At 31.7% G+C, this 23,401-nt stretch overlaps 1 protein-coding gene across 7 annotated transcripts in view; it reads right to left on the bottom strand.

Moving 5' to 3' along the window:
* Usp25 (ubiquitin specific peptidase 25) overlaps window positions 1–23,401 on the bottom strand; it is a 134,273-nt gene that overhangs the window by 63,943 nt on the left and 46,929 nt on the right. For 4 of the 7 annotated variants that reach the window (XM_078044478.1, XM_078044480.1, XM_078044474.1 and 1 more), the window contains exons 5-8: window positions 19,185–19,347; window positions 12,299–12,385; window positions 4,260–4,397; window positions 827–903 (exon numbers count right to left, since the gene is read on the bottom strand). In XM_078044478.1, coding sequence (XP_077900604.1) covers window positions 827–903; window positions 4,260–4,397; window positions 12,299–12,385; window positions 19,185–19,347 — 465 coding nt within the window. Of the gene's footprint in view, window positions 1–826; window positions 904–4,259; window positions 4,398–11,784; window positions 11,860–12,298; window positions 12,386–19,184; window positions 19,348–23,401 lie in introns of those variants that run through there. The other 3 variants (XM_078044476.1, XM_078044477.1, XM_078044479.1) reach the window with 2 other exon arrangements.

Raw genomic sequence — 23,401 nt, 5'->3', positions numbered from 1 at the left:
AAACATCTCTTCGTTATTAATACTGCATGACGAGAATATCTTGAACCTTAATCTCATTGCATATCATGTTACCATGAACTTTACTGGGCTGTAAGAGTATCCATAATTTGAAAACAGGAAAAAAGAAACAGAAGAGAAGTTTAAGCATGGGATTTCTCTCTGTGTTCTACATATTCTACGTATAACTAAATCTGATAAAGTTCGTGTCAGAGCCTGTGATGACAATCTAAATAGTCCACTGGTGTTCCAAGAAAAAAAAAATTAAGGAACAAACGGTTGAGATTTGGAGAATGGCCTAATGAGGGTAGGGACAGGTTTGCCCTAAAAGTACTGACTTCTCTTTCAAGGAGGCCAGTAAAATACTTTAAATAACCAAGGTTTTAATAGTTAAACCTAATGGATAAAGAATAAGTAGTAGAGGATACTGAGGAGAAAGTTTATACTCCTGTACACAGGTTGCCATTTGAAAAAACTTTATCAGAGTAAAGTCTTTTTAATTTCTCCACCATTAACCCATTACTTTACCACTACTCCTTATGACAAATGATCTTTGAATCTAAGAAAAAGAACTGAGTATGTAAGACTGGCTCTCTCAAGAACCACTTTGTAGCTCTTCCTGACAAAATTCTGATCTTATATTGGAAAATGAAAGCAACTCAAAATTTGCAATAAATTCCAGTTTATCAATAATACAGATAATATTGGGACTTCGACAAGTTTATCTTGGTTTCCTGTTTCTTTGTTGACATGGAATACAAATGAGAAAAAGTCAAGTCCTATTCATTCACCTCCTAAATTCCCATCACTAAACTTTATGGTAACTTACGTCTCCTCTTCAGCTTTCATTTGGAAGGCATCTTCTAACCAATCTAATAATTTGTGTGTAAACTCGCTCACATCTTGCTGTGGAAAGAAAAAAGTCTTGTTGATATTTTAGCCTACTAATAAAAATAATAACTTTTGCAACATAAAACCTATAGCCAGTCACTGAAATGTATAATACCAATTCCTCACAAAAGTATCACCAATTCCAATGAACACTGGTAATTTAACATTTAAGGGTATGAAATCATAACTTGAGGGAAAAAACACAATCATTGTTACTAGGTTTCAATTTAGGAGAAAAAAATACATATGTGTGTATGGATGTATACACACATATACACACACACATAAAAGCATGCCCAATGGAACTTCGAAGTGAGTCTTTGTAAAATGAAACTCATATTACCAAAGGTTCTTCATTTTATAAAGCATCTTAGAAATAAGAACTTGTGCTTCTTAAGAATTCAGTTTTTTAATTCAACTAATACATACAACTTTTTAAAGCCACAGCCACCTGTACTAGAAGACGTGTTTACTTCAAGAAATTAAGTCCAACTAACCACTAACAAGAGTTCATGATCCTATGAACTTCAAACTGATACTCCATTCAGATCCAGTACATATGTCAATTTTGACACCTCTTTCTTTGATCCTTGCTCTCCTAACATCGAAAAGTAAGAATATGTGGTGGCAGATGTACTAATCTACTACCATAACTCTTTGAACAACATTAGCTGGAAGACAGAGGAACAAGTTCACAAAGAACATAAGGGAAGAAAATAAAACAACCCTACTAAGACTGCACAAAAACAGATGAATCAGCACAGGGCACCTGCCTTTACTTATCTAAACAGCCTCAACTATAAAATGAACTATCATATATTTTTCCAGCTAGTCTTTTCGAAGAGAGTCTAGGTCAATATATTGACCTGAAAAATATTGGCACTAACATCTAGAAGTTAACTGTTTAAGTAAATTGCTCCAGAAACACAGAGAAGGCTAGCTACACTACCACAAAAATCCAGTTACATACATTCACATCATATACAGTGGCCAGAGAATTATATAATTGTTTAAAACCTCAGAATAAGGAATATGGGTCTTTGTAGGTATAATTAAGAATCTCAAGATGAGATAATGGTAGTAAGAGTAGATTCTAAATCATTGGATTTTTAGAATGGATATTCCTGTGAGAAATAGAAGACATGACACAGACCCTCCAGGTAAAAGGACATTCAAAGACAGACAGAAACTGAAGCTATCCTGCCACAACCCAAGGGACACCAGGAGTCACCCGGAATTGGTAGAGGCAAGGAAGGATTTCCCCCTAGAACTGCTGCAGGGTACATGGCTCTGCCAGAACCTTTATTTGGGATCTCTGGCCTCTATAATGAAATAACAATTTTCCTTTTTCTTTCTTTCTTTCTTTTTTTTTTTTTAAAGCCACCGATTTCTGATGATTTATTAGAGCAGTCCTAGGAAACTAATCTAACCCTTAAAACAATGTCCATAATTTTCTATAACTTTACTTATCTTGACAATTATATTAACAAGGAATGAAACAGTTTCCTATTTTTCTCAAGTCTTTTGGTAGAAGTGAATCCCCTTTTTAGCAATCAATCTAACTTTCACCAAAAGAAAATAAAACTAGATCTTTATTATTTCATTATTAGTACTTGTAAACTAAAACAAAAGAATGATTAAAATTGACAGTACTACTGCATACCCAAAAGGTCTCCCATAAAGACCCTTAAATATTTCAAAATATGTAATTTAAACATTTAGGAAAAATGTGAAATTCAAGTATATATTCACTTATTCAAAATAAGGATGATGTACATGTCACTATAGATGTATTCCACTTAGTCATTATATATACTTCACAGTCAAGAGTTTAAGGGAACAGAAGAGAATCAAACCTCTATCAACTTGAACTGATATGCCTCTACTTTAAAAGAGATAAAAGAATCAACAGGGAGAAAACTAATCAGTCAACTCAAAGCAAAAACATTCATACTGCAGCATTCAGGAGCATGTAACAGCAGAGCTAACTGTTTCCATTTGGACTCTTAACTCAAACTGGAAAGCCCCAACTATGTATGGTTCAAAAAGTGTGTATGCTGTGTCATCTTTAAATATGAAAAGACACTCAAATACTATACATATCTGTGGAAAGCATCAGCAAAGAAGGAAGTAAACAAATAAACAAGGAAAACAAGGGAAAAAGTTAATTCCGGATAAAAAAGAATTTAATAGAATTAATCTGTAATGTGTCAAAATGTAACTATATATTAAAAGTCACTGGAGAAGAAAGTATACATACTAAAAAAGAAAAGAATGCAACTGAAATAAAGGAATGAATGAATACATAAGTAAAAAATATTCAGAAGAAGTGTCCTTAAAATGGAAGTTTGGGATCAGATCCAGCCATTTCTTTTGGCTTCTGTGTTATGTGCATGTAACATGAGAGTACATAACACAGTACATAACACAGATGAAATGATGCTGAACCAAACAGGTCACCGTTAGAAATGGTTTCAAAAAAGAAAAAATCAACAGAAGAAAACTGGATGTGAGACCCTTTTTGTCTGCTTATAATTGCCATACAAGGTGTTATTTTAAAAAGATGTAGAGGGTGTCAACAGGCCAAGCCGGCAGGCAGACTACAAACACAGTAACAGAATTTCTCAGAGCCTGTCTCCAAATTCCCTTTCCACACATTGACACAGACATAGATCCAAGGACTATAAAAAGTACACTACAAAAAAAAAAAAAAAAAAGTGGCTTTTTAAGCCTCTTCTCGATATTATTTAATCATCTGCCTTTTGCTTCAGCACTACTATCTTTTTCAATGCTTGTTACCCCTACCACCTTTTCATTTCTTTTTGTTTTCCTTAATTGCTCTGACTTCTCAATGTGAGAAAATATTGTTTTTTTCCAGATATTTTATATTTCTACATGAAAAATCCTCCATAGTATTTTTAACAAATGGATAAATAGCTACTATGATAACACTATTTAAACCATGAAAAACAATAAGAAGTCAAGTTCTTTCAAAAACATTTTCTGAGTAAAGAAGAATTAATCTCCTAACAGCAAAAACAGCAACATCAAAAGCATGTATACTATAGTGACACTGGGTTGTCACAAATTTGTTGAGATTATTTTAATCACAGGTGAACATTCTTCATTTTATCCACTGTTTTCCCTTATCATCTTCAATTATAAAATAAATCACAACTTCACTTTTCTTGACACTTTCAAGATCACTTTCCTTTGGTTAATTTAAAAGTAAATCTTCCAAATAAACCATGTTTTAAATGACTCCAGGTTATTTGTAATAAAGCTGAACAACCAATTCTAAGTTATTACATATTCTAGTAAAAACTGCTGAGGGACAGATCAGCTTAAATAAAACAGTACAAGAAATCTACCTGCTGTGAGTCATTTGACTTGAAGGCATCCTTAAGAATTTCAACTGCTCTTGATGGATCAACGTATTTCCTTTTGGTACCAACAAGAAGTGCAAATAGATATCTCAGCTCACACATAAAAGGCAAATTCCGATGTTCCTATTGGGGAAAAAAAATAAGAATCTAAAACCTTAGTGAAGATTAGCAAAATCTTTATAAGTAAACAAATATGTTATAGTAACCAAAATTAGACTAACTAATAAAGATCAGGCATAAATCCAGCATTCTCTATCATATTGAAAGAATAGTTTTGTTACCATCTACAGGACTCAAAGGAGCCACGCATGTAACAGCAGAGGGCCTAGGCTAGGCTCATGATTTCAGAATAAATGCCACATATTCATAGCAAATCATGTCATTACCCAGCCAAGAATATCCTCCTCATTCAAGTCTGTTTATTATAATCCTTCCCATTCATCTAGGCCCAGCTGGTGATGGCAAGAGCAACAGTAACAGCCAGCATTCAATGAGTGCTCACTACATGCCAGGCGCTGCTCTGAGTGCTTTTCCCCAATGCAACCAAATAAGCAAAAACCCCTCCTCCTCTATGAAGCCTTTCTAGACGCTTCCAAATTAACAATTCCTGCAAATTCCATATCTACTGAAATGAACACCCTCCACTAAAAATCACCACTGCCACTGCTGTGTGATGATCCTAATTATTACACTACTATTAGAACCCTTATTAGCAATTTAATAAATATTGTTATTCACATTTATTATTTTATATTTTATAAAGTTGCTATACTTATTTTATAACTGAATTACTAAGTATCATGTTTAAAATGATTTAATTGTAATTATAATTTTTGATTTAATTTTTTAACAACTACAGTATTAACCTAATGATTAATTTAAGTCAGACCTTTATATGCGGTTAATATATTACCTTCCTGGCAGTCCTTGAAATCTTACTTTCATTCTATATAAGATTCTAAGCTTCTCAAAGATTTCAATATCTCTTCCACAGTTTGCTGCTATACATAGCAAGCATTTAATTCTCACTGATTAAACCAAACATTCCATGAAAAATAAAAAATACTATCAATCACTAACAATTTTTCTTAAAACTTTTATTTTGTTTATTTTTTTATGTGGTGCTAAGGATTGAACCCAATGCTGCACACATGCTAGGCAGTGCTATACCACTGAACTACAACTGCAGCCCCAGTCACTAACAATTCATTGTTAAACAAGATAAAAGCATGTAATTCACATAAGGTAGTAAAATGAGTCATAATAGATAAGACAAACAATTGTTACAATATTTAGTTCTTGAAGTAGCAATTTTAATACATAAAGCTTGAATATACTACTTAAATCTAAAAGAAAAAATTTCCATGTTTACATAAGAAACATTCCGCAGGGAGGAAGAGCAAGAGGAAAAGATTAACATTAAACAGAGACATGAGGTGGGAGGGAAAGGGAGAGAAAAGGGAAATAGAATGGAAATGGAAGGAGACCCTCATTGTTATATAAAATTACATATAAGAGGTTTTGAGGGGAATGGGAAAAAAAACCAAGGAGAGAAATGAATTACAGTAGATGGGGTAGAGAGAGAAGATGGGAGGGGAGGGGAAGGGGGATAGTAGAGAATAGGAAAGGTAGCAGAATACAACAGTTACTAATATGGCATTATGTAAAAATGTGGATGTGTAACTGATGTGATTCTGCAATCTGTATTTGAGGTAAAAATGGGAGTTCATACCCACTTGAATCTAATATATGAAATATGATACGTCAAGAGCTTTGTAATGTTTTGAACAACCAATTAAAAAAAAGAAACATTCCAACATTACAAAATTATAGGGGTGTATCTTTGTATAGTTACTGCCTAGAATAATATAATTCATATGGAAATAACTGCTCTCCAAATTGCAACTAAAAAAAAAAAACTTCTAAAAAATAGGTGAAAGGGAATAAAATTCATTCCAAATACTTATCTCTTCATCCAAAAACTACACGCCATTAAATTAATCACAAAGTACACTAATTTTGACATAAAAGTGTTAAGTTCTGAGAAACATAGTTTTTCATTTAAATATAATAAATTTCATCATCAACAATAAAGATTAAGTATTTCTAAATAAGAAAACCAATCCATGGTTTGCCTCTGATACTTGCTAATTTCTCATCAACTACCCTATATAAGTTTGAAAAATAATTTTATTGAATTGAAACAAAATTATTTCCCAAAAAAACCTTCGTTTTCTGACATTAATTTCTTCATCTTTCAGTGATATCTGCATATCTTTTATCATGAAGCATTTACTCAAGACATATCAGTTTTTAAGTGACATTTCTTATCAAGTCATAAAGAAAGCAATGATTTTTGAAAATGTAGAGAAATTCTGCTGAGGAGCTTATCTGGAAAGTAAAATAGCTTTAACATATTGAAACATTTTTGTCTCAGTCAATTCCCACAGCTAGAAAATCCTTCTCAAGTTTCAAAAGGCAAAAATATAAATGAAGTCAAGAGCAGCTAATTTGGTAAATTATGAAAACATCAATAGAAACCATTTGAACACAACTTTTAGCCTTCGTTTTTTAAAAACAGGTTTCTTAAATCATGACTGATGTATAATACGCTCTGTACATTATCAAGCAGAGAAATCTCCAAACTTCATTCATGTATGTGTTCATGAAATCATCGCCACAATTCCAAGACAGTACACCTGCCTATCCATCACCCTCCAAAATTTCTTCATCCCTGTCATTCACTCATCAATTCCATGTGAACAGAGTCATTTCTATTTTATAGGAATTTATACACATGAAATTAAATGCTATATATTTGTTTTAGGCATGTTTCTTTCAATCAGCTAATTATTTTGAGCCTCATCCATATGATTGTTTGCATTAGTAATTCAATACATTTTCCTGCTGTGTAGTATTAAATTATGGGGATATATATCACAACTAATTGATCTATCAGCCTCTTCAACTGCTAGAGATACTGATACACACGTTTTTGTGTGGGTATATATTCTTCCGTTTTCCCTTAATGAAAACCTGAAGGGAAATGAGTGGGTTGATATATTCTTCCATTTTCCCTTAATGAAAACCTGAAGGGAAATGAGTGGGTTGTATGGCTGATAGCTATCAAACTGTTTTCCATGGAGTTCTAGCTCTGCATTCTATCAACACTTGAATTTGAGCTATCTTATATTTTTGTTTCTTCAAGTGGGTACACAGTGGCATCTGCAGCTTATTCTGTATTCTTTTAATGACTAGCAATGTTGATCATTTATTTCATGTAGTTTTCTACTCTCTGCATATCTTTATCATGAAGTATTTATTCAAATATTTTCCTCAAAAAATTCATCAATAATTATTGGTTTTATAAATGATTTTTCTCCCACTGTGTGGCATGGCATGCCTTTTAATTTTGCATAAATCTTTCAAAACTTAAATTAATTTTGATGCCAATTTATCTTTTTTTTTTCTTTTAGGATAAATGCCTTCTTATTGTTCTACTTAAAAAATCCTTGCTTAATCTAAAGACATTAAAATTTTATCCTGTTTTTGTCAAGAATTTTTTTTTTTATAAGTTTTCGGTGGACACAACATCTTTATTTTACTTTTATGTGGTACTAAGGATCGAACCCAGAGCCCCGCAAATGCCAGGCAAGTGTGGTACCGCTTGAGCCACATCCCCAGCCCCATTGTCAGAATTTTTATGGTTTAAGTTCTTATTTTTAAGAATACAATATACTCCACTATGGATTATATTAGGGTCATTGAAAATCATTTTATGTATTTTTTTTCTCAGTAAATTATTCTGGTAACTTTGACTAACATCTATTTACCCGTGGGTGGGTCTATTTCCAGGCTTTGTTCTGCTCCACTGATCTTTGTTATTATATTCTGGCCAATAGCACAGTATGGTGATAAGTAATCCCTCCAATATTTTATTTACTTTTATAAATTGTTACTGCTTTTATATATATTGAAATTTCCATACGTATCTAGAATCAATCAGCTAATTTCTATTAAAAAGGATGATGGGATTATGACTGAGCTTGCATGAAATCTACAGATTAACCTCAGGATAACTGAAACGGTAATTCTTTTATTCATTTAATTTTTCTCAATAATATTCTGGCATTTTAAGTTCACAGGTCTTTCCTGTTCATATTTGGGCAAATTTCTCCCTAAGTTTTTCATATTTCACATATCACTGTACAGAAGTATTTTTTAATTTAAATTTCCAATTATATGTTACTGGTACACAAAAATACAAATGATTTTGTATGTTGACCTTGTACTGTTTGACTTTATTTCTTGTCCTTGGTAAGAAAAATATATATTTTCTTTTTTTGTAAAGTACTTAGAATTTTCAACATAAATAATCCAACCATATAGACAGTTTTGATTTCTTACTTCCAATCTCCATGCTTATTTCTTTTCTTATTGTATGGCACTGGTTCAGAATTCCAGTCTAAAAATTTAAATTGAAGACTGACATCTTGATTGTTGGAGAAAAGCATTCAGTTTCACCATAAAGTATTATATTACATGTAGATTTTTTTTGTAATTGGGCTTTGTCAGGAGGAGGAAGTTCTTTTCTTTTTCCTAGTTTTAGGTAGACTGCATCATAAGTAAGTGCTAGCTTTTGTCAAATCCTTTTTCTTCATCTATTGAGAAGATTGTATCATTTTCATTCTTCAGTCTGTTAATATGGTGAATTAAACTGACTGATTTTTAAACAGAAAAACCAATTTTGCATTCTCATATAAACCCCTCTTTCTCATGAGATATTATACTTTACATATACTGCAGGATTCAATTTGCCAAAACTTTGCCACTTTTTTTCCATATTCATGAACAATACTGATTCTCAGTTTTCTCTTCCTAAAATATATTTTTCTACTTTTGATTTCAGGATAATACTAGGCTCCCATAATCTGTTGGGAAGCTTTATCTCTTCTTCAGTTTTCTGTAAAACTTTATAGAGAACTGGTATATCTCTAGTAAGATTATTTAGCTGTTACCAATGATTGAACCTAGGGGTGCTTAATCACTGAGCCACATCCCTGTGCCTTTTTTATTTTGAAACAGGATCTCACTAAATTGCTTAGGGACTCACTAGGTTTCTGAGGCTGGGTTTGAACTCGGAGATCCTCCTGTCTCAGCCTCCCAAGCTGCTGGGATTAGGCATGTACCATAGTACTCTCGGCAACTGTGAGATTTTTTCAGTATGATATAGGGTTATCCCATGCTTTTCATTTCTTCATCAGCAAATTTCAATGGATTGTGGCATTCGAGGTCCTTCTCTTGTTGATAGTAATGCATTATTCTGTGTTTTGTATGGATAATGTAATGACATCCTACTTTTCCATTCCTTTTTTGTCATTTACATATTATTCTGCCTTGTTCTTAGTCTATCTAAAAGCTCATCAACTTTACCAATCTTCTCAAAAAGCAGCTTTGGATTCTTTAATTTTTTTCTACTGTTTTTCTGATAGGGTGATTTCTACTCTTTTATTATTTTCTTTTACATCGAACTTGTAAAACACTCAGTCCCTATTACTTTGTCATAGTTAAAGACAGGAAATCCCAGAATGCCTCCTTTTTTTGTAAAATTAAGGAACACAGTATTGAACTCAACTAAACACCTTCCCTTCTCTTATAATGATTACCTTCACATGGTGAAAAGTGAGGAAAACATTGTTTATTTGGAAACATTTGCCCTAAATCAAGACGTAAATAATACAGGCTAAAAATTAGTAAGCTTTTAGCTCCTTGCACAATAATTTCCACTAAATATTAAGGAGTTAAGTATACTTGTTTTCTCAATATTTAATGTTTTACCATCAGTTTGTAACATTTTATGCCAAAAGAGCACTGAAGTGGAGAAGAATGATTGCACTAAGAATCTATATTATTTTTTGGTCACCTCATGATTACCTTATAGTTCAAATGAATATGAATGTATAATAGAGTTTCAATTTCTGTAAGCAATAGGCATATCCACCTTAAGTATTGACTGATTTCCAAATACACTAATGATCTTTTCTTCTCACTTAAGATATACATAATATTTGTGGCAAGCTTTAATAGCCAACAAAAGAAATCCTCTTAGCAATGCACAGGAATGACATCTCTCTGATTTGATTAAATTAATTCTAAGTGCATTCATATCTTAACATTTGTTTTATATGTAGTTTTCACTGTAGTAGTAGTAAACATTTTATGAATTAGAAACAAATTCACTATTAAATAAAAAGTGACAAAAGTTACACTGACACCTTTTTAAAAACAGTCTTTAATCACCTCAAGTGAATGTACCACAAATCAGTAATTAATAACTACCTATAATTATCACATTTGCTTCAAAGGTAGCAAATTGTAGTGTGTCCTGTTGTCATGCCAGATTAAAAAATAACTTCATTTATGGAACCATCTTATATAAATTAGTGTCTTTCAGAGAATGAAGTATTTCAACTCTCTAAGCCAAAGAGACACCAGCAGATTCTGATCGTTCCATTGCAAGAAGCAAACTTCTCTAGAAAGAGGCTGAACATACATTTTCCCACCATGTGCTGAACAGGTTCATAACCTCACAACTAGCTCTGGTATGTAACATGGATATAATGATTACTTCTTATATAAGATGACAAACCAACATCATCCTACCATGAAAATAAAATAAAGCTCTGTAAACTATAAAATCCAGGAAATAAAAGGTAAAGAAGACATGTAAAAATAAATTAGTAGAAATAGTAATTCTAAACAACTCTATACAAATTATATGTATATATACTTCAAGTGAAACATGAGAGCTGTAAATATTAACAAACAACTGTGATAAAGGGAGGCAATAGTCCAAAAAGTTACATGTAAAAACTGTAATGACAGACAGGTTTGCTTAATTTCTCTGGCAGTGTGATCATTTGCCAAGTGGTCTTAATTCCCTGTTCAAAATTATTTATCAGGCTGATACTTTACAGCCCAGAGATGACAGCCTGAAAAGTTGGCTGTAAATCAAGTTCTATTCCCTCTAGTGTACATAACAAATGTTTCACATACTTTGCAGGAAAAGTGGTTTTAAAAATTAAACACTAAAAGGAAAACATAATTTATTAATTTATAACTACCATAGCAGTTCAAACAAAGTTCAGCACTTTACTGAAGTCTAAAACTTTACCTTCTTTGCCTGAATCCAGTGCATTTCAGGACTAGGGGCTCTTTATAGCAAGATCACTAAAGCCCAGCACTTAAGCACATCATCACCACAGTCAATATTCTGTCTATTAAATATGAATGTCTTCTTGCAAATCAGTCCTATCTTTTTAATTTCTATTTTTTAAAAAATTACTATCAACTCATAATTGCTAATACCTAATACACTTACTGTATAACAGGCACTTTTATGCCTTTTATATGTTTTACCTCATTTAATCCCCAGAGCAACTCCATGAAATAAGTACTGTTATTATTACACTCTGTAGAAGAAAGTGCACAGAGAGAACAAGTGACTTGCCTTAGGTCCACAGCTAGAAGCCAGGCAAGGTAACTCCAATATCATGTTCTCTTATTTTGTATTGCCTAATATTAACTTCAAAAAACAAACAAAAAAAAGAAAGTAAAGATTTGTACTGCAAAGTTTAAAATTTATTTTTTAAAGAACTCAAAAAACAACTGAAAAGAAAATTTGATTTTCACACAATTTTTCAAGAAAAAACTGATGAAAGATCTTAAATTATCAATTATACCCTATTAAGTTTATTGAAATTTGACAATCTGAAAAATTAGAAAAAGTTAATAAACTGACCAAAAAAAATGGCATTTAACTGTTGACGTATAGGAGAAGAAAAAGTCATATTTACAATATACTAACAAAGGATGCTAAGTTATTATGGTAGAAATTAATGAGTTGACATTCAAATTCCAACAGTTTCAGATCTGATGAAGCAAATAAATGCCCCAAAGCAATAATAAATGATAGAATATAAAAAAGCACAGGTACTCTGTTTTAAGATCTTTTATAATTTTACCTTTTGGTTTCGGGGTAAATCTTGAGCATTTGATGGAGGTTTGTAATTCAGAACTAATCTTCTAAATTCCAAAAGATTGAATAATGACTGAAAAAGAACAATTTAAGATAGGAGAAATTCTATAAATAGAATTGTAAAATTGGTGTCAAAAGACTTATTTTTGACAACTCTACTGCTAATATACAACTGTTGCAACTAGCATAAGGTAACCTATTTTCTCCCTGAGAAAGTCTCATTTCTTATATTCTGATATACTTGATAATTAGCAATATTTAATCTACTGTGAATCAAAAAACTATTCAAGTACAATGTAAAAAAATATTTAAAGCTGTTATTACTATATATATATATTACTATATATATGTGTACATATATATGTGTGTATATATATGAATATGTATATATATATATATATATATATATATATATATAGAGAGAGAGAGAGAGAGAGAGAGAGAGAGAGAGAGAGAAGTTTCCTCAAAATAAAAGATACACAATAAATAAAGAAACTTTGTAGACGGTTCTATGTTCGTTAAGAATTACCTAGAAAACCTGAGTACAAACAAATTTATTCCACAGATGCTAGGTGACAGACACACAAAAAGATGTATATTATCTCTATGCCCAAGAAAGGAGGAAAACTCATAAATTTAACAATAGAAATATAACTCCGTGGTACTGATCATTCTGAGAGTATAATGAGAACAGATGCAAAATGTTCATAAAAGGAGGAGTATTCAACAGCTCTTTATGACCCATCATTATGTCATCTTAATAAACATTTATTTAACAATGATTTTTTAAAAATGGAAAGTATCAGCATTATACCAAATAAATTCACATTATTTTTTATAAAATTTTTAATTGTAGATGTTTTACTAACATGAGTAAATTGTCTTATAACATAAACTATATTTCTTTCTTGAGTCACAATTTTTTAAGTTTGAAAATTACTGTACATAAAATCATGTATAGAATTTTATAAAAGATGAATTAGCCTATTTGATAGAATATAAGGTAGCGGCACAAATCAAAGGAAAAACAAACAGTTGGTTATTGGAAAAACTGGATCACTACATATAAGTAAATGGAGCTAGACAAATGGATGGACTAAAGACCAAAATATGAAAGATAAAACCAGTTTCTGATAGCAGAAACTATAGAAAAATATTTGACCATCTTGTAATCTGGAAGGATTTCTTAATTAAACATTATGAATACGTGAAATAAATAATTCATTTTTTCTCTTTGAAATGAGGTTGTCCAGACTGGTCTCAAACTCCTTGTCTCGAGTGATCTCCCACCTCAGCCTCCTTAGCAGCTAGGTCCAGGTGCTTACCACCATTTTTAGCTTATTTATTCATTCTTTTAATAAATATTTAAAGCACACTGCTGTGGTTTGGATATGAGGTGTTCCCCAAAATTTCCTGTTTTATTGTTGGGATGTTCAGAGGTGAAATGATAAGGTTGTGAGAACTGTAACCTACTTAGTGGATTAATTCATTTGATGGATTAATAATTTGGAAGGACTATTTGTACTAGGTGATGGTTAACTACAAGCAGATGGGGAGTAGCTGGAGGAAGTGGGTCACTATGGAATGTGCCTTTGGGGTTTACATTTCCTCCCTCCCTCCCTGCTTCCTAGATACCATGAAGTGAGCAGAATTCCTCCATTATACCCTTCTACCATTATATTCTGCCTCATCTCAGGCCTAAACAAAGGAGCCAGAAGACCATGGACTGAACTTCTGAAACCATGAGCCCAAAACAAACTTTTCCCCCATAAATTGTTTTTGTCAATTATTTAGATCATTGCAACAAAAAACTAACATAAGCTGGAGACTAGGAACAGCAGAGAATAAAAAAATATGTAGTCTCTGCCCTTGTGAAGATTATAATCTTAAAACTGCATGTTAAAACAATGACACTGTATGTTATAAAGGAGAAGGGATATGAATACAGAAACAATAGATCAAGATCATGTAAAAGTAATTAGAGCAAATTTTAAAAAACAAAAAAATCTTAAAAAAAAGATGAGAATCTTTGAGAAAAGGCAGGATTTTAAAGCTGATAGGTGAGGAGAAGTTTGAAAGAGACTTAAGTATGAACAATAAAAAAAATCAGAAGAGAAAGGGGAAGAGAAAAAGCAAGGTTTTCAACCATTGGCTGTGTATCACAATAACGTGTGAAGCTTTATTTATTTTATTTTTTTAATTTTTAACTTGTGGAACTTTAAAAAATGCCATTTTCGGGGATATCTCGGTAAAGATTTAAAGTACTAAAAAAGACTCTGATGTATCATCAAATAATCAATGGCGTATCTCAAGGACAAGATATGCAATGTCACTGAAGTAAGGCAGGAGATAACCCTTGGCAATGAGGGAGTCACCTTTTCTGTACAGTGATGAAGAAAGAAGAGGTGCAATGAGAATGGGAGGGAGAGGCAAAGTATGAACTATCCTTCCAAGGAATTTAAAAAGGAAAGATACTGGCAAAATAGGAGTATTCTAACACTACTTTGATATTCTGAGCTCCCACTGGAGAACATTTTCCTTGTTTCTGAACACCGTTAGAATTTTGTTTGGTGTAGCTCTGAAGAACATTTCAGCCTCTGCTTCATAGAAAATGGTACATTCTTCACTTCTGAAGATTTCTACTGAGCCAGAAATCTAAATGGCCATTTATTTTTTTCCAGCACTTTAAAGACATCATTTCTGTTGAAAATTCAGTTGGTGACATTGGCTCCTTTATAGACATGTTGGAACTTTTTCTATCTCATTACTCTGTGATTTTCTCTTTGTATCTTTTTTTTCCTGTTTTATTATGATGTACATTGGTGCAGTATTCTTTGTTTCTACTATTTGGTTCCTGTTGCTTCCTGAAGCTATGGTTTGATCTCTCTTTCAGGTTTAGAATATTCTCAGTCATCTTCTCTTCAAATATTATGTTTTCATTGTGCCTTCTACTCTCCCTCTGGAACTACATTATGTTTGTACTATTCATTACGTCCAATATCGCTCTTATCTTTATTTCATGGGTTTATTCTGAAAATATTCTTCAGACCAATTGTCTAGTTAATTAATACTCTCTTTAGCTGCACCTGATATACACTGTTCAATTCACCCATTGATTTATTTCCTATATTATAATTTTCTATTCTAAACTGTCTATTTTGTTAGTTTTTTAGTTTAATGTCAAAATTCTCAATCTTGTTTTTAATTCTTTGATGATAGTAAGTACATTATTATAACTAACAATCTTCTGGTTTTCACATAAGTATATTTCTATCATCCAACTTTTTCTTTTTATTCTCCCTTATTTTCTGGTATGGCTGGTTTCAGTGCTAAATATTGCATGCAAAAACTCAAAATATTACATAATATCTTCCAACACAGAATTTTACATTTGCTTCTAAAAGCTAGACTGGACTCACTTGCAATCCCAAATTACCTTAATTTGATAAAGTCTGCGATTATTTGAAGCTGTATGATTCAGAAACTAAAAAGCCTAAATACTCTCAGTTTTCAGTTAATTGAAGGCTCTCCACTTTAAGAATTCTAACTGAAAGTCTGAGGTGTTCACTAAAAGTCCAAATCTGTGAAAAATTTAGCTTATCATCTACTCGGCAGCAACTTCTGGAAATGCCTTAAAGATCAGGTCAGTCAAAATCAACTGAGTGGATACTGTATCATTTTCAAAATTTGTAGAAAATATACCAAAGAGTAACTATTTAAAACTTGTTATGGAACTATATTGGGAGAAAAAACAAAAAATAATAGTAGGCAAGTGAAATAAAAGAACTAACTGCTCATCTGCCTCAGTAGAAAACCAAGTCAATTAGAAAAGTGAAGATAACAGAAGAAAACAAGACTGGCTATAGATGCTTTCAAGAAGCAAAGGGCTATGAGATAGCAAGATCTGGGGCTATTCCAATGTGTCAGACAATATTAGCATGCGCTGACATTTAACATAGCCCAGCTGTGCCTTCTGCTCTCAGGATGCTTGTACTTCAGTGGATCAGGAATTACATGACTTATAAAGCTGGAGTTATGTGATTCACCTAGTGTTATATGATAAACCTGGAGTTATGGTTATTTGGATATGCTTTACTATCTACCCTGCAATCCTTTCTAAATACAGTCTCCTAGGTACAATCCTTCTTTACTATCTACCCTACAATCCTTTCTAAATACAATCTTCTAGATACAATCCTTCTTTACTATCTACCCTACAATCCTTCTAAGTATAAGAGACTTTACTATGTGCCAACACATCTACAATAGGGGTAAACTGAGACTAACTTGGGCAAACTGAGAGGCATGAACACCTTACTTCTGGGCATCTCAGAGGGATCCAAATGAGACAGGTGCTAAAGTCATCAAGAGAATCCACACTACTTAACTAAACACCCCAGAACTAGGGAGGACAATACACCTCTAAATGCCTATCTCTGATACACTAGTGAGAGAAGTAGGTATAATTTGTATTTTCTACATACATAAAAGTTCCAGTTGAACAGAACAAAAACAATTTTGACTAGATAGGGGTTTGATAGCCAAACTGAAATGACAAAAATATTACTAGAACCCAAAGATTTAAGACCATTCTCAGTACAATCTCCAGTTTGTTTGTACTCCCTTTCTGACATTGTTTCCCTATTCTAAAACTTTGGTACCAGTAGCTAAGGAATAAGTATATAAAGTTATATGTTTTGTAGCCTACTCCAGCTACCTACTTGGAAGTTAGAGGTTTATATTTCCATTAAACATCTGGAATTGGTAAATATACTCACAAGGAAAAGAATACCTAGTGTTTCATATAAGTCCTGCCAACTAAGTAAGTTCCACCCAAGAAAATTCTATAAAATCAAACTTTACTATCCAAATCATAATTTGGAACAAATTCCAAGTCTTCAGAAATCAAAACAAATAAATACTAATGCAAGTTTTCTGCTCAATTTCCCTTTAGTAAGTGAAGATTTCCATTTATGATAAGCTGTCACATCTCTTTATATCTGAGAATAATGTGAAAAAAGAAAAAAAGATACAGTTACTGAAGAAAAATAAAGATACTTAAAATAGTATGAGTTTAAAAAAAAAAAAAACTTCAAGTGATCTAGATAAATTTTTATGGCCCACCCATAATTTTTCTAAAATCTGACACTTAATGTTTTTCCAGGTTCCCAAAACTCACTATATTTTTAGGGCACTGTAACCCAAACTTAATAAAAGATTACTTCTTCTATGTGCTGAAATTTATCACAAAAATAAAGAATATCAATTACCTATACTTGCCTTTTAGATAAAACTTTAAAGCTAGTAAAATTATCAGTTTTAATAAACTCGCAGGTAAGAAGAAAAGCAATGTTTTTCTAGTCCATTCCCTCCAACCAAAACAAGAACAAAAAAAACCCACCAAAATTTGAAATGTAAAACAAAATCTAAGGTAAAAATAAATGGATTACTCTACCAAGTGTGAAAGAAGACAGTGGAAAGTGTTTATCCTAAAAAATAAAAGGAGATTGTTCCTAAATCTATTATTAATAATTTAATTATCACCTCAAGAAGGACTTTCCTATAAATATGATATTTGAGAAATCCCTATTCTAACTAATGTATATTGATTGTTTGTAAGTATTTTCTTTTCTCTTGTACTTTTTAAAAAAAAACTTCTAATCACTGAGCCTCAACTATTGGCTATTAATTGCACTGGGAAAACAACCATTTGTCAAATACAGGCAGTAAAACATATTCATAAATAATCAGATCACAGCCTTAAAACTATATTTCATGTTTTAAAATGAATTTTTAAACTATGAAATGTACAAAACCTTAATAAAAAAAGAACAAAAATTCTCATTAGGAACTCTAAAAAATAAGATACAATTCAATGTCTAAAAATAAACAAAAATTTTAAGAATACAAAAAATTAAATATACGCAACTACTCAAGAGATTGTTTTAAGTTTTGTAATCTTATTATCAATACCAACAGAGAATGGTAAAAAATTATGACAACTGTCATTATCAGAAAAAAAAGTTTTTAAAAAATCAAAGTAATCAGGTAAATACATTATAAAGAAAATTTTTCAAAATTGAGAAAATCATGGATGTCTACACATACAAATATCTTGTATTTTAGAAAAAGTTACAGAACTTTACTAAGGGTAAAGTTTTACTACAGGTTTTCTAAGTTTAAAAGAAAACATGTTATTCTTGATTTATTGTTATTTATTTTTCACATTTTACATTTTTTATGCTCTGCTAATATGCACTGAAAATAACTTATTTGTAAATCTATGCCAACCTCAAATAAAATACCTCTTCATATTGAAAAAAATTATTTAAATGAGTAAAATACTATGAATAACAGTTTCCCAGTATATCCAAATAAATCCAACCAGACCCACAAAAGCCAGTTGTAGGTATCTTGATTGTAATGCTTCCCTAAATCTGCAAAGAAATATATACAAAAAATTTTCTTCCCTCCCCTACAGCGATTCCTAAGATCAAGGATGGAGAAGTACATAAGTAGTAGTCTACTGCTGAAGCTCTACATTGGGTCTGGGGATGTAGCAAGTTTGAGAGCACTTGCCAAGCATGCAGGAGGCACTGGGTTTGATCCCACCACCAAAAGAGAAACACACACACACACACACACACACACACACACTCTCACACACACACACACACACACACACACACACACAAACTCACAGAGTGGAGAGAAGTGAAGGGATACTACAATCCCCAAACTAATTTACAGACAAGAGCATATTAAAACCTTGCTTTCCCTTGTGTTTAACACAATCTAAAAGAACATAACCCCAGCCCACTTTCAGTTCTATCATGGCCACCAAAAAAAAGAAATGAATAAAAGATACTTACCTGAATAACAGCACTAAACCAACAAGTATTGCCAACATTTTTTAGCCCAACAGGAGCTTTGTCCTGCCTTTTTCTATCATAAGGGTTTCGAGAATCTCTCCAAACTTCTGTAGGGGTCCTCTTCAAACATGCTTTATTTTCTGCTATGCTGGCTTCAAGAACTCTTAAGCAAAGAGAGAAGATGATTTAAAAAAAAAAAAAAAAGGTATTATATAATCTATAGCCTAAGCAAAAGCATAATACCATAAACTTTTAAGCATTTTGATGCTACTCAAACTCTGGATAATGTGCCTGGGGAAGTAACAGTTTTGCTAACTTTACTCAGGAAAGGTTAGTTTTCTTGAAAAGGCATAGTGGTGGCAATGCCAACAGACCACGTGCAGATTTTTTTTTCCCCAAGATAAAGAAAATTTCAAACTCAAAAAGATAGTACTATGCAACAAAAAGCATATTATATTGTGTTTCAAAAAATTAATGGCTTAACACCTGAGCAATCACTGAACTAAAGTACATATTTACAATATAATAATAACTTTTTATAACAATTAATCTGAATCATCACAAAAATAAAAACTAACCAAACTACACTTTTACCTCTCTATTAAAAAAAAGATAAATGAGATAAATTATCATGTTCCTTTCAGCTCTAAAAATCTCTAACTCTGTGACAGCTAAATAAAGAAAAAGAAAACATGTGGTCACTTATTAACCCAAAAGTTACTTATTAACCTTTCCAAAATAAACTCACCTATGGAATATGTTAAATGCAGTTCAGCTAGGCAAAAGCAATGCTACTCTTTCTTTAATGATGTCTTTCTTGCTTGTAAGGATGCAACAATGTATCTACAACCATGCCTAATTTCCACATACAAACTAAACATCTGTATACTCCAGAAGTGTGTTACTATTCTAATAAATATAAATAACATTAAAGGGTCTCAAGCTATTTTGTGTTAATTACAAAAACTCAGCAAAAATTAGTTTTTCCGACTTTTTTGGATTCTCCAGAAAACTTCATTCACTCTTCAGTCATCTTTACCTAAAGAGATTTTGTCTCATCCAAATAAGTGTCAAAATAATATACTTTTATATCTAACAGTGGTATTTACAACATGACATTAAATAGTAGGATTCCAAAGTTATCTTTAATTGGAATAACTTATGTAAACATGGAACAAAGTCTCTAAAAATGAATAAAACATTAAAAAATGGGTAACTAACTATATGTTAAAATGTAAAGATTAAACTAAACACATTTATTTTAAAAACGAATTTACATTTCCATCATATTTAAGATGCTCAACATTAGCAGCAGTACTCTTGGCCCCCAAATCAACTTTTACTTCCAACTCCAGACCCCAGACTTTTTTAACAAAAGACAACAGAAGTCCTGTGGAGGTATTTAGATGAATTGGGACAAAAGAAAATTAGAATATACCTAGAATATCCACAGATACCAGAAAGCACATTTTCAAGAACACAGGGTGAGATAAAAAGCCAAAGAACCAACCTCAGAAAAAAAAAGTTTGGGTCAAATTGTGTAGTTCAACATAATAAACACAAAAATAATAATAATCAACCAGAACAAGGTGAATTTGTACACAGAAACTAGTTTATGTTCAAAAGAGAAAAGTTAATGCACGGTATACAAAAATAACTGTAATACAAATGACTTTTGTATTTAGAAAGTGTATTTCACTTTTTTATTGACTTTTATTAATGGAAGTGTTTCCACTGAAAATTTTGGTTTCTTTTTTAACATATACATATGTATACATAAAATAAATCTATTTGTATTCTGGGAAATAGAAGTGAATGAACAAAAACATGCAGGAAATTCCTGAAATCAAGACAAACAATACCACAAGCAGGAAAGTACAACTAATACCAGTGATCATACATGAGACAGATAGAGTGCCCAATAATTGATTAGCATTGGTGGACATATGAAATAACCATTTAAAAGGAGAATTCTAAAACATATTCTAAAAATATAGACTGGTCAAAATATAGGAAAATTAAGTTTAATCTTGAATCTCCTATTAGATAAACTTCCACTACTCTATTCTAACTACTAATTATAATAAAGTATTAGCAAAAAACAAATCTTCTAAATGCCAACAGATGAGATCACACATATAATGAAGAAATCTATATACAAAAAATTTATATATATATTTTATATATTTATATATATAATTTATATATTATAAATATTTAAATATATATTTTATATATATATATATATATATATATATAATATACAGGTCATATATACATTAGTTATAGAAAATATGAGGGACAGAATTTCTGTGAAATAAACCCAATCTGCAAAACTTAAAATTTATATATGAATTACAGAAAGTAATAATAGAATGGAACTCAGTCTAAGATGAAATTGAGCAAAACTCGGTCTTATATTTTTTACAAGCATCAACAACCCAATCAAAAGCTACAACCTAGACTGCCCGGTGATCAAGTTTTTTCTTTTAATTCCAGATCTGGTTAAGATTACTAAGTCCCAGGAAGTTTTCTAAAACCATCTCAGATACAGTTAATTATCTTGTCTCCTTCTTGTGAACTTCTCCCCACCCCACTCCACTCCCCCCCCAAAAAATATATGGGATATACAAACAACAAACAGTGCAATGTGAATATTACATTAAATAATGAGATTATGTGTAAGCTCTTTAGTTCCCTTGCCTACACTCTTCTCCCACTGGGTCATGGAAGAATGTATGGCTTCAAATGTACTTTCTAAGATTACCAAGCAGCTTTCCTAAACTGTGTTATACTGTTCTGCAAAGAAAGTTGGAAGAAAAAGGAGGATAGTGATATAAACCAAGACACCACCTTCCTAGCATTCCTACATAATAAGTTCTTTACAGAGGTCAAATTAGGTACAAAATGTATTAGCCATTTGACTGGGGATGGAGAGATGCTTATAATTGCTCACTGCTCCTCAAAATCACCTAAGATTCAAAAATAAAATAATGCCCATTTCCTAAACCATATTTATATTTGACATAGATATTATTAATATTGCTCAATTTAGTCACAAGCTTATTATTCATTATAACAAAAACATGGGTTTTAAAGAAATAGGCTTATTATAATATTTCTTAGCTACCCCATAAGATAGAATTATGGTTCTCAATGTTTTCTTGGTGAAAGAAAACACCACTAAGTACATAAAAGAAGAAAGCCATAATTCTGTGATCTCCTTGACTTAAAGCTTTTAACACATTCACTTCTGTGTTCCAGCATAATCTTACTATATGCTTCAGCAGGCTTCCTCCTATCACCTCTCCTGGTTCCTAAAGGACTTTAAAAACACTACACCAAAAGTATCTATTAATCAAGGAGTATCTCCCATTAGCATCTGAAAGACAGAAACAGGGATTTCTTTACCTCTAGACCACATATGATAACTAGAAGAAAGTAAGTTAGCTTGATTTTTTTTCTTTTAAAATTAAAAGCCAAACCTCTTTGCCCATGTGGTATTCTATTTCCAAGATTTTCACGTTCTATAACCCAGTTACTTTCAACATAAATACAAACTTTTATGAAGTGAAGTCCTACATAGGAGTTCCTTCCCTGGTCTTACCAGTGATACTTCCCAGTATAATGTATGCAATAGCTAGATTTCAGGCATTATAACTGACAAAGGGGAGAAAATAAATGTTGTAAATCCTAGAGAATTCAGAGAAAGCCAATAATAAAATGTAACATTCTGAGAGACAAACTCATCATTCACAAATAAAAAATCCAACCCCCACAAACATCACCTGCTTTCTTATTTTCTCAACACTGGTTGTGACCTTGACATCAATAGTAGAACAAGACAACAAAACATTTTGCTGTCTCTTTTTCTCTCACAGTGAAGTTAAAAATATCTCACTGCAGCTTATCTAAGACGCTTGGTGAAGCATTACACTCACTGAAAAGCATGCATCATTTAAGCTGCAAAAATCAATCAAAAATTTTAAAAGGAATTAAGGAAAGAAGAAAGAGAAAAACAAAAGGTAGAAACGATTTAAAAGAAATAATAAAGTAAAAACTTGTATTCTGATTAAGATCACACTAAACCCATAAATCAATTCAAGAAAAAGTGATGTGTTTTACAAAGATTGGGTTCTTCAAAATCCCCTGTACATTCTTGAATGTATTTCAATGATATTTAATAATTTTTCTTATGCTTTTCAGCAGAAGCCAGA

Source organism: Ictidomys tridecemlineatus, chromosome 3, assembly GCF_052094955.1.
Source record: "Ictidomys tridecemlineatus isolate mIctTri1 chromosome 3, mIctTri1.hap1, whole genome shotgun sequence".
NCBI lineage: Eukaryota > Metazoa > Chordata > Mammalia > Rodentia > Sciuridae > Ictidomys > Ictidomys tridecemlineatus.
Note: the sequence above shows the minus strand (reverse complement) of the source record. Positions and strands in the feature narration are given on the sequence as shown.